This window comes from Spodoptera frugiperda, chromosome 18 (assembly GCF_023101765.2).
Source record: "Spodoptera frugiperda isolate SF20-4 chromosome 18, AGI-APGP_CSIRO_Sfru_2.0, whole genome shotgun sequence".
Classification (NCBI taxonomy): domain Eukaryota; kingdom Metazoa; phylum Arthropoda; class Insecta; order Lepidoptera; family Noctuidae; genus Spodoptera; species Spodoptera frugiperda.
Genome location: NC_064229.1, coordinates 5391870 through 5404656, shown reverse-complemented (window position 1 = coordinate 5404656; position 12787 = coordinate 5391870). Strand labels below are relative to the sequence as shown.

The 12787-nt window shown below is 32.1% G+C and overlaps 1 protein-coding gene across 4 annotated transcripts; it reads left to right on the top strand.

The window, feature by feature from the left end:
• Nucleotides 1-441: 441 nt before the first annotated feature.
• On the top strand, nt 442-12550 carry LOC118278128 (uncharacterized). Of its 4 annotated transcripts, none has more exons than XM_050700227.1 (4): nt 442-517; nt 1424-1808; nt 8483-8675; nt 12174-12550. In XM_050700227.1, exons 2-4 carry the CDS (start codon nt 1622-1624, stop codon nt 12313-12315), a joined length of 522 nt encoding a protein of 173 aa, XP_050556184.1. In that variant the 5' UTR covers nt 442-517; nt 1424-1621; the 3' UTR covers nt 12316-12550. The 4 variants fall into 4 exon arrangements, with proteins under 4 accessions (XP_050556184.1, XP_050556185.1, XP_035453100.1 ...); XM_050700228.1 differs by having other exon boundaries at nt 501-517; nt 1475-1808; XM_035597207.2 differs by lacking the exon at nt 442-517 and having other exon boundaries at nt 1341-1808.
• Nucleotides 12551-12787: the final 237 nt, after the last annotated feature.

Here is a 12787-nt window from a genome sequence, read left to right as displayed (position 1 = left end):
AGTTTGGATATATTTTTATTGTAGGTGTTTATACTCAATTTAGTTAGGAATTAAGTACGACATAGAAGATTTGTGCTGGATTATAAAGTCAACTTTAGCTTCAACATTTTTCACAAATGTGTACACACTATTCTGTTAAATAAGCCTTTTTATGTCAAGCTATTTGAAATAGGGTTAATAAAACCTATTATAATAAAAAACAGTAAAGTTTCAAACAAAATCCAAACCGTATATATTTCTTGCAACAGAGCTACCGGACTTAGAAACGAGTAATTCCAAACTTGTATTTAGACCTAATCGTGCAATTTTATCAACCTTCATTCCTTTCAAGTACGTTCCATTGCATAATGTTAAAAGCTATTAAGTGTAGGCATGCCGGGAGGGGTTGAGCCAAGATCTATCTTGTCATACAGCAGTTTTAGTGTGATTCCCGCGCGGTTAAGTCAATGACGTATCGTTGAACGTAAAATTAAACGTGCGTGCATCGACCACTTTCGATCTTTACTTCTAGAAACAGGTGCAATACGTTATCTGTGTCAGTAGCTGCAACTTGAAGAAAAAAAGACATTCGATTTTTCAAATTTGACGTTCGTTATGTTGCAACACTGCGTTTGGTTTTTTTTTGTTGTAGATGGCCAGTGTTTTATTAATTTGCAAAAAGTTTTTAATGTTTTATTGATATTATTGTTGAAATTGTAAAATATAAGTTATTAGAGTTAGATTGTATCGTTTTGTAGCTAATCTGTATTGCTGTCAATTATGGATATTAAATTCAAAAGTTTTTAATGTTTTATTGATTCTATTGTTGAAATTGCGAGATGTAAGTTATTGAATTCGACTATATCGTTTTATATCTAATCTGTCTGGCATTGATTCTATATATGGACATTGAATTAAAATTTCTTACCAAAGTCGTCAGTTTCTCTCAATTTATAAACACGCAGTGTCGTAGCATACTAAATTTCGCAAAACATATTGCTCAAGTGTTTTGATTGTTTGAATCCAAGGCAGTTTTAGGTAACTCATGAGATTGCAACAAGATTGGCAACGGACGTAAATAAAATATACGCACGTCTCTACAAAATGATACATTGCCACGAGAGTTTTATTCAAATGTAAATATTATTCATCGCTTTAATATCAATAACTCTAGCTTGAACTTGATTTATGGCATAATTCTGTCCATATAAAATGTACTAGTTACTTTTCAATATCGTAAAATCTTTATGGCATTAATTCTGTTCCAAATGACATTCAATTAAATGTTAATTAAAAAAAAACAAGTTTTGGAGTATTAGCATTAATAGCATATGTTTTACGAAATGTTCGAAACTAGTTAATCTGCAGTTGCCATTAAAGGACTATGAACGAATTAGTAATGCGACTGCATTCGTTATTAGTTACGAAATAGTAACACCACCAGGTTGGCTGGACACGGTAAGGTCGGTCAGTTATGATCAGTAATCCACCAAAGGTCGGCGCGTTATACAATACAATACATAGACTATAAAAAATAATTGTGTTAATTGGTTTAATAAAACCTCTATCGATTATTCGTGAGTGAAATCGATTTTTAAAAAGACAGTTGTCGTTCGAAATTTGAAACGTGCTATAGACAATAATGGAGTTAACGAAAGTGTGTTATATTGGGACTCTTTTGTCTTTCCTGATGTTTGACATCTTAATGGAAGGGTCGACTCAGGAGACCTCGTTTGAATTGCCAGTGCAGTTGGTTGGGTTCCCTTTCATCATTGTAGCTGTGCGTTTAACCAATTTCGTGAAGAAACTCTCGTATGCTTTAAATCCAGGTAATTATATTTTGTTGTATAAGTTTTTGTTAATAATTATTTTTATTTTACGTAAAATTTTGTAACTTTATACTTCGTTGTGTATAGCCATCTTTACGATGGATAAACATTATTTTGAAGGTTTTAATAAAGTTTATGAATAATGAATTAATACTTACGCAAAGGTTGTTTAGCTGCTTCGTATTATAATTCGTCTGTGCTACTTTCATTGGTTTGAAAGGCAATATTAATTAGGAGCAGTTATTTTTACACTTAAATTCATATTAAAGCTAAACAAATTAAACTATGATTTTAAATTATTAATGTAATGTGGTGTCATTACATTACATATTGTACCTACTAACCTTTTCAATCGACTTTGTACATTAAATCATAGTAGGTAATTGCACTTCCTCCGTTGCACTTAATTTCAAATAAATAAGTAGGTCACAACGACTCATCTCTAGTAAAATGTCAATGCTTAGTGTTATAATAATGATCATAAAAAAATATATTTCCGTAATACGCATAATAAAGCGATTACTTTACGGTGAGTTAAGATTGATTGACCTACAAAATCATTACATAAAGTAAACCAAAGAGAACGTGTCTGCGTTCCTTCTCACGTACTCAGAGCTTTTGCAGTGCGATCTTAACCGTAGTACTGGCCAGTTGATTATACCCATAGACCGCGGATACCGCGCGCGATACTCTGTGACATTCGAAATTCGAAATTTTGACGTTTTGCCGTCTTGGCGCGAACGTAGCCATTGTGTTTTAAATTTTGTTTCGAAAATGAAGTGCAATAGGTTCTTGTTTATATTTTTGTTAACAACTATTCTAGTTGATTTTTGTGGACACGTTTTAAGTCAAGAAAGTAATTTTGAATTACCAGTGCAGTTGGTAGGGTTCCCGTTTATCATTGCTAGTGTCAAATTAACGAATTTCTTGAAGAAGTTTTCGTATTCTTTGAGCCCAGGTGAGTGGAGATTTTCGAAATTCTTTCTCTTTTTGGTCACCTAACGATTCACTCGTACAAAGACAACGTTATGAAAAATAAAAACGTAATTTTAATTTCGTTAAAACCATTGAACTTTTTGTTTCAATCAATTTAATTAATTATCAGTGTGACCTGTCCAATTGAAAAAACGATCTTTTAAAAGGATTTTCATTGCATTTCTGACATAAATTCAATTAATTTTATAGGGGAGTTGTTTGTGGTAATTGCTTCATCAAATATCCAATCGTTAACCCATTTAAATTGACCGAACCGAGAGCGAACTGATGAATGACGAAGAGACGGATTTCGAACAAAATAAAAAAGAAAAAAGGACAATTATTATTATTATATTTCTTGTACTAATTCATTCAAATCTAATGCATATGAAATTTTTCACAGACTCTCTTATTAACACGTTAACTATGTTAAAAGTAACTAGAAAAAATATCAAATTTTCAAAGCAACCAACACATTTCGTTGCAAACCAATTTCAAAATAAAATGAGAAACAGCATGAATCATAGTTTTCTACACGTTCATTCTTTGTGACAGGGGCTGGAAATATTGCACCCCAGTGTAACTTGCTGCATGATAAATGCTCTTCAGCACTACAGCATACAGCGGATTTTGCTTTGGATATTTTTTTACCAAAATGACTCTTGAACATTGTGTATGTATTTTATCTAGAAATTTCATTATGAATACTATCATCTATACATATAATAAAATCGTAGAAAAGTGCTGTCTGTACATTGAAAATAAAAATAAAAAAAATAGCAGGGGTTATTGTTATGTCGATGTCGAACCCAAAAATGTAATTAACTTTTTTTTTGTCTGTTTGTCTGTTTGTCTGTTTGTCTGTTTGTCTGTTCGTCTGTGCGCGCTAATCTCAGAAACGGCTGATCCGAGTTGGATGCGGTTTTCACGAATATATTGTGGGATGCTTAAATTTACATTTAGTGTTTGTTTCATGTCAATCGGTTCATAAATAAAAAAGTTATGTCAAATTAAAGAATCACGTCGAACATTCTATGCTTATACCATTAATCTCCGCAACTATTTGACGGATTTGGTTGAAATTTGGTACAGATATAGTTTAGAACCTTAGAAAGGACATAGATATATTTTTATTTCAAAAATCAAAAAATAAAAATAAGAAATAAATTATTTATAAATAATTCTATGTCGATCGTTACACGACTTCGGTTCATGTTATTGTTTTAATTTATCGAAAAAAAGTAAATAAATAGTAAAAAGGTATGAAAAAAATAATATCAATATAATAAAACATTTAGTACAAAGAAAATGCTCTAACGGAGTATAGATAATTCTATGTCGATCGTTACACGACTTCGGTTCATGTTATTGTTTTAATTCATCGAAAAAAGTAAATAAATAGTAAAAAGGTATGAAAAAAATAATATCAATATAATTAAACTTTTAGTACAAAGAAAATGCCCGAACGGAGTATAAATAAATAATCCAAGTTGTCTTTATCCTCGATAGATGGCGTTGGGATCGAAATAGATCGCGCTATGGTTTCGTTACATTCATTTGGTTGGGTATCGGCCGAGCGCTTCGGTACTATCGTAGAAAAAGTGTATTATCAGTCGTATGATTATTTGTCTGTAGTGGTTGTTAATTGGTTTCGTTGTATTTGTCAATTAATAAGTTTATTTGTTGGGTTTTCCTGGTTTTTTGGTTAAACTATTTAACGTAGGTTTAGTTTGATATCGATTATTAGTAGTTACTGTAGTTAGTTTTTTTAATAAAATTGTAAGTCTAAATTTTTTTTTAATTAGATTAGATTTAAGTCGTTTCTTTTAAATTATTTAGTTTAAGCTTGGTTATTATAGCATAAAGGATAGGTTGTAATATAGTTTTATTTTTAATTGTTATAAATTCGTAATTCGTAGCTTTCTTTAGTTTTAAGTTAGTTTAAGTCCGTTTTTAAACTATTTTTTCAATGCCCTAAGTGAGTATACATCTATTAAATTCAAACGCAGAGCTCATTATGTTGATTTTTGAAGAGTTCCCTGGAATATCTTCCCCATCTCATTTTTGAAAAGATCCCGCGAGATCGGGAACTATGTGGTTAAAACCAAAAATTTGCCGGAAGTCACTATTCCACGCGAACGAAGTCGCGGGCAATCGTAGAATAAAATTAGATACACATACATAACATTCATAATATCGAGACAATGTCTCCAATTTCAGCTATTGTTGAATATTTTACATCCAAAACCAACAACAGGTTTGATTCAGCACACCGAGTTTAGTAACTTAACAAACATACATAGCAGTAAATTAGTCATATTTTTATGAAATACTAGCCAGAGGCTTCGCCCGCATTTCCGTAGGGTAAAAAGTATCGTATCATCTAAGTAGCTCATACTCTGTCTTTATACCAAATGTCATAAAAATCCGTTCAGTAGATTTAGCGCAATTGACGGCCAAATATCCAAATAAACAAACTTTTACATTTATAATATTAGTGTGATAAAACATTGCACCATTTCTGAAAATGTAACGTAAAACTCTGGAGGAAAACCCCAGCTTTGCAGTGTTTTCACTTCAATTAATTACCAACTTTATTTCGGTTGGCTTTTTCCAGAATAGTGCCAAGGCTGTCGAGTTAAGCTGCTTAGATAATTCATCCTCTTTGAGTTTTTCGAATCCGCCATTTTCGAAATCGCGTTGAGCGAAAACCGTTACACACACAAGTCAAATTGATGTGTAATTCGGTATTAAGTGAAAATATGGACACATTTTATTGGTCAGTTTGTTTTATTTACGTGAAATTACTACATAATAATATGAAATATTTTTGGTATGTGAGATACAGTTTTTTGTAGGTAAGTATTATATAATTTATTATAGTGTTTTAAAGACGGTCAAGGCAGTTTACGAATATTGTTTGTATTGCTGGTTATACAATTAATGTGAAATTGCAGTGCATTGCTAAAATTAAGCAGATATAAAAAAGTAAGCAGTGAACATGTATTTAGTTTACTGTGTTTAAAATATGTTAAAAATACAATATTGAAAGCCACCTGTTATTTCGAGCAGAATATCTTAATACTGAAAAAGATTACAGTCAATATACATAAACAATTTTAAACATTAAAACTCAGATATGCTTTTTTGTTACTTACTATGATACTAAACATTTTTACGCTCCTAAAATTCATTGGCGATGACTTAACTTGCATTAGCCGTACCATCTAGTGCATAATGGCTTGCAATAAATCACAGCAGTTTGTTGCTGTGCGTTAACGTATTAATGCATCAGTCTGTCACATTAATTACCACCCAGAGACTGGACAAGTCGATTAACACTTTATATTACCAATAAAAAACCTATTTACTGTGCACTTTGTTACGTGAATCTTAATGTAGGTCTTCAGAAACAGGACAAGTGATAATTTCTGGACTATAATGCTTGTTTATAGGTACTAGTTTCTGGGTGTTAATTGCCAATTTAATAAGGTGTTTATAGCCACGTTTAATGTAATATTTAGCTTGAACATGCGATATTGTTGCTTGATATCTGTACTATATTTTTAGTAATACTCTTAAAAGTAGATACGATACTAAAGGCTACCTACAATTAAACCTTTTTTTTAAATAGAACGTAAATTTTAAAAATTGAACCTAGAGTTTCGTTTCGTGTCACATTTTTAAATTAATTTTTTCTATAGACCGTGTAATCTGGGTCACCATTCCTTCATTTGATTAATATTTTATTGCTATAAAATATATCGGAATCCTAATCCTATACATATAAAAAACTCGGGAAATACATTTACTAAAGGATACAGTTTTATAACTTAAAAAGTTTAATACTCGAAAAGAATTCATTGGAAGTTTTAATAGGACCAAAATGCAATTCTTTTAGTTCTTCTTTTGGAAGCAGCGGAAAAGAAAAAGTTTTGCTCGAAACTTAACGGATCGCGGCAGAGATTAAGTGCACAAGTGATTAGGACGAAGACGGTAGCAATTAACCAACTAATGGTCGTTAGATGAAAAAAAATAGTTGAGATAAGTTTCTTGATAGTTTTGTCTTGATAATTAAATAGTTTTTGTTCTGTGACATACATATTATAGATTAGTAGGTATCTACTTCTTACTTTTGATAAAAAACTTTAAAGATGCGAAGATATTAACTAACTTCATTTTCAACCAAAAAATATTGTGCAAAGTCAAGGAAAGCCATTTCATATAGATGGATGTTATTAAATCAGAGAAAACTAATTATTTATTTCCATAATCAGCCTTTTTGGCCTCATTTTTTCTCAGCAAATTACGGTAAACCCCTTAACGGTCTCGATAGCATCAAGTGCCTAAGTTCTTATGAAAATATACTACTCATAGCAGCAACTCCCAAAGATACCATTTGTTTCTTAAATCTGTAAAAATACCACCATTTTTCTTTGCTGTTAGCACAACCAAAAGAAATAAAAAGATTAACTATTCTGCGGGCTGGTTTCGCTGGCTACCTAGGGAATCCTATGTGGAAGCTTAGTACAGTCAGCGATAAATGGATTCGGATGAAAGTTACAAATATAATTATGATTAGATCAGTCGTCATGTTGACAGGTTTTAGACACGTAAATTATGTTTAAGACTTTACTTAGAGTGTCTAAAACATATAATGGGGCTATGTAATTGATATAAAAATAACCTTAAATACTATTTTGATAATCAATAATAACTAAGACATAAATTGTGTTAGTTAGGTATATTTTATTATAATTAAACGAAAAGAAACAACATAGACTTCTGAAATATTTTGACGTCATATGTACTGTTACTAAAATAAGGTTTTATACCCTGTATAGCCTATCTTGTTTGCAGCCATTTTTCTTAAAGAAAACGTATTTCATTCAAACTTCATATTTTATTTTAACACCATTCATCTTCATCGTTTTCTCTTCATTCTAATTTCCTGCAAAAACGAGCAAAAAGATTATTTCCTTAAAAAATTCGATACTCACGATCCGATACAATTTGATTATTTGATTTGTATTGGTTCTGTTGATTTGTTACGTAAAGTCTTGCTGGTTGGATTCCCATCTAGATTTTTCTGCTATATGCTTGCCTGCGTGACTTTGTCCACGTAGTAGTTATATCGTTAACTCATACCTATGATGTAATAGTGCCTACGTGTATGTCGTTCCAATGACGATCAATCGATCTTGCAACTTTGATGTTATAGGCTTGTGGAGTTTTAACACTATTATAACTTTTTTATATGCAAGATAAAGTTATTAATTATTTATTGATCGTATAATCCTTCCTTCAAGAACTTTAATTTTGTTTTGTGTGCCTAGTCTAGTCATAACAATAGGTTCGGGTGAACCCTTTTCTCATGGAACTTAACACAAATGGTGAAAAGTTGATGTGTATTGCACAGAGGCATTACGTGCCGTAATATGTACCTCTGCCTACCCCTTTGGGGATATTAGGCGTAATGACACTAACTAACTTATTTGTTGTCTTTAATAAAATACCACCTTTATTCAGTATTAAGGTCCTTTAGTTTAACACTTGTTTTTTATAATACATACATACATACATAACTCTGAATATATATAGACATAACCTCACGCCTGTCTCCCATGGGGGTAGGCAGAGACAATGGAACGCCATGTACCTATCATGTTTTTTCTAAACCCTCTCTTCCCTTGTTCCAGCTACGTACCGCTCTCGAAACCGTCGTGAGCTGACCCAATCAGAACCAGATCCCTTCGATGTCAATGAAGTGGAGAAATACATCGTCGGCGAGTTCGGCGCACGAGCATGTGTGTTTGAAAGGGTTTGTGCGCATTACGCGACCAGGGCGCAGGCGCAACCGCGTCCTCAGTTCGACTGGCCAGATGTTTTTAGGTAATTCAGTGTTTGTTACTAATAATTTAGATTGGTTAACGTACTTATAGTAGTTATTTTATAATATAGCATAGACAAGGTTTTGAAACATAGAGAATTTTCGGACTGTAGGAGTAATTTCCATAAAGTGAGTGGTTTAAATTAGAACATATTTTTTTATTAATATTAGTTTACACTTTATGCACATTTCAATAATGGAGGATTTATTGCCTACTTGGCATTCTCTAAAAGTCAACCTTAGGATGATGCAGAGAGACACATCGAAGAGTTTACGTTTCAAAGTAATATGACAAATAAAAATATTTGAGCTAAGTCTGAAACGTTCAAATCATCACTAGAAACAAACAACATAACATCAGCACATAACTAAAACAAGAGTTCTTTGTATTTTAAAAGTGTGTTTAAAGTTTTATAAAACATCTGTACAAGTATGTTAACAGTTCAAAGGAAATAAAAGTGAACGATGTTCCTCTCGTAAATTATAAGTTAATACTTGCAAAGCACTTTGCACAACTTATAAAACTGCTGCGCACTTCGAGTTATAAATTTGTCAAAAGAGTTCAGTTTTTACGTTCAAAAAGTTTTTATAGGTATATGTATTTATTTCACTTCACCTTTTTACGCATTTTTGTTTATCTTTATTTTCTTTAATCATAATATGAATTTAATTTTGGCTGCGGTATAAATTGCGGCTGTAAAGAACAGATTTTGGGATTTATTTGAATTGGCAACAGATAAAGATATGATATTTATTTTTATTTATGTATAAACTTTATATTAAGACTTTGACGTTCAAAAGTGTCTTCCTGAAAATAATTTTGACTTTGACTTTGAGTAATTATAGTACCTATGCCAAACCTCAAATAATTTTATTCAGGCATTTCAAATTGTTTCCCCGACAGTTGCCGAAAAAACCTTTTTATAACATTTAATATTAACTCCAACATATAATTCAAAACCTTTTACTGCACCCCTCAATTTCCTCACGACCTTGACAGACCAGGCCATCGGTCACAGAATTTCTATGAATATTTCATAACGTTTGATTCAAATGTTTTCAATGCCACGTCCAATTGTGGCGAACCGGGTCAGTGGTCGGTGTTTCGTATAAGAATGCAGCAAAGTGTGTCCGTCGCTCACAAGTGGGACATTGATGTAATAGCGGTAGGCTGCGCAGGCGCTGTACGCAACCGCGCGGGTCATCGCCGCTCGCGCAGTCGCCCAACCATGAGGATTGTAGGAAATTGCGAAATACTTTACTAAGAAGTTTCTTTTGGATGAATATTTATAATTCGTTTATGTTTTTTTTTGTTATGTGTATTGTTGCGTTATTTTAAGTTATGCGTGCTCATGATCTCTTGTCGTAATTACCTATGAATAAATTAGTAGTTGACATAGTAACAATAGGTTTATTATATCCTTCGTCAAATTATGTAATTTGTATGTCAATTATTAATTAATGATTATCAATTATCATTTGTCATTAAGTATGCAATAAATTATTATATAACTAATTATGACAAAAAAGGGCAATTACTCAATGAATTAAGGTTATAATGTCATTGCTAGGCCACGGTGAGGTCTAGTTACTTTAAAATATGTTCATGGTAAATTATCTATCTTATTCGTCACTCAACTTAATAAATAAATAAAAAGTACAAATAACAGCATTATTTATTGAATGAAACTGTATAAAAGCGTTGTTGATGAAACAAATTGTTCTTTCAACACATTTTATTAAGAATTTTCCACACAAAATTAACCAAAGGTCAAGTAGGCGAGTAGATCATCTGTGTGGATGGGCGACTAGAGTCTACTTTACGTTCGACGTCCGAGGTGAGCCGCTATTATGCAACAGCGCAAAACACTTTCACTGCTCATAACCATCAAACGAAAACATACCTTAATACAAGTAAATAAAGCACACACATACACAACTTGAAAATATTTCCCTGCATCTAAGATTACATTGAAATATCATCCTTAGAGTTTTCATCTTAAGTCTGAAATTATAGATAGTTCCAACGTGTTTTTTATTGTTGTAAAGCAATTGTCAGTTTGTGGTTTACAGAGATTGTTATAAAGATACAGTTCCGTATTATCTCATCTTTTACGATGTGAAGACGGTAATTTGTGTGACCAATTACTATTTTCTATTTATTTGTAAAGGACACTGAACTTGAGAAAGTGAAATTGTAAAAGCTTTGTTGTATCTCCCATAAATCATCTGTACCCTTAGTATGAGTTTTGAAACGATAGCGTTTTTCTCTTTGGTTGATTGGTTGTTGATGAAATCAGAGCGTCGAATGCGCGCTCGTTTCGTTTTCGTTTGACGTGTAGCAAACTCATACTAAGGGGTTCTTCCAGAAAAACATGTTTGGATGAGGTTAGCGACTGTTTAAATTGTACATTAATAAGAAATCACTACATAGTATAAAACAAAGTCGCTTTTTCTGTCATGTTGTATGTCCCTATGAACGCTTAAATCTTTAAAACTACGCAACGGATTTTGATGCGGTTTTTTTTAATAGATAGAGTAAATCATGAGGAAGGTTTTTATGTATAATACAGGTATAATATATCACCATTGCACCCATGCGAAGCTGGGGCGGGTCGCTAGTACTAAATAATATCATATCATCCAAAACGGGATATAAGTAGCAAAGAAATGTAACACGATTATTTGAGTGTTTCAATGCCGTGTTGTATTAGTTTTATAAAGTACTGCACCAAATTACACTACAAAAGGCCCTTATAGATACGCACAATTTTCAACGTCATGCCACTCAAATTATTTAAACGTGAACTTAAACTTCACTTTGCATGTAAAGTTTTCACTGGAAAACTATATGAAATTACTTTAAAATATAAAGTCTTTGCTTCTAAAGAAATTAATCACTTAGTTGATGTTGCTGCAGGGGTTTCATACTGAGAATGAAGTGCAAAAGTATGTCAGTCTGTGTTGTTTGAAGACCACTAGTTTTGTAGTAGTTTTTATATTAAACAAAGGAATTTTCTTTATTCCAAATGCTTTTCAAGACTTGAAGCCAAGACCAGAGTATTTCAAAAATATATAAATTACATTTCTAAGTATTTTAAAACCAGTTATTTCACAACTGTTTTTATTATTTTAGTAAAAATGAAGAATTTAAGATACTACTACCTACCTATACCAAAATAAAATACCTAAGATATACAAATACTTTCGAAGATATGTTAATTTGAAATATCGCGTGATGGCACTTCTAGGTACGTATTATACGTAGAAATGACTTATTTCCCTCTCCTAAACTTTGATTCGTTTTATCAAAGTATTTTTATCTTATATGACAAAAGGAAAATACCTACGTATCTAATATTTTTTAATTAACTAACTGACGGATTAAACAGATTTTTAATCTTCACACCTCGTCATTATCATATCCTATTCTTTCGAAGTTTTATATCTTTGAGTAAAATATGTATTACTTATGTAACCTAATTATTTTTTAATTCCAGTCAATACAAGCGGTCCCCAGACCAGGCCAAGGAGTTCTACCTACTCTCCGTATTCCTGGGTGACATCGTGGGCTCTCCACAGTTGTGTCACCAGATTGGAAAACGGAGGAGTTGTGACGCCCTAGCTTATGGGATAGAGTAAATAGTATTGTAAATCCAAAGATAAGTATGTCAACGATTGAACTGTACCTTACTGCTATACTCAGAGTCATTTAATGGTTACTTAACTCAGTCCTTGGCGATTACTTTTAAAACAAAATCGTTACTAAGGAACAGTTTAAGTAATCATTAAATGTTTCTGAGAGCGGTAGTTAGTATGAGTTTCCATTACGTTTAAAGTAATCGAAACTAGAGCGCGTTCAGCTGTGATTGGTTGGTTTATTCGAGCTAGCCAATGTGCTCTCGTGTCGATTACTTTAAATGTAAAGGAAACTCGTACTAAGGGAAATACATTATCTTTTTTTACGTAAGTTGGTAGTTTTGTAGTTTGTACAAAAATGTAATGGTAATTTCATTTTAAGTAGATATGTCAGATGCTATTGTTTTGTTGGTCGTCTGTATTAAACTGAATTAGGTGGTCTTTCGATTATAAGAAAGGGGTTGTATGTTGTAGG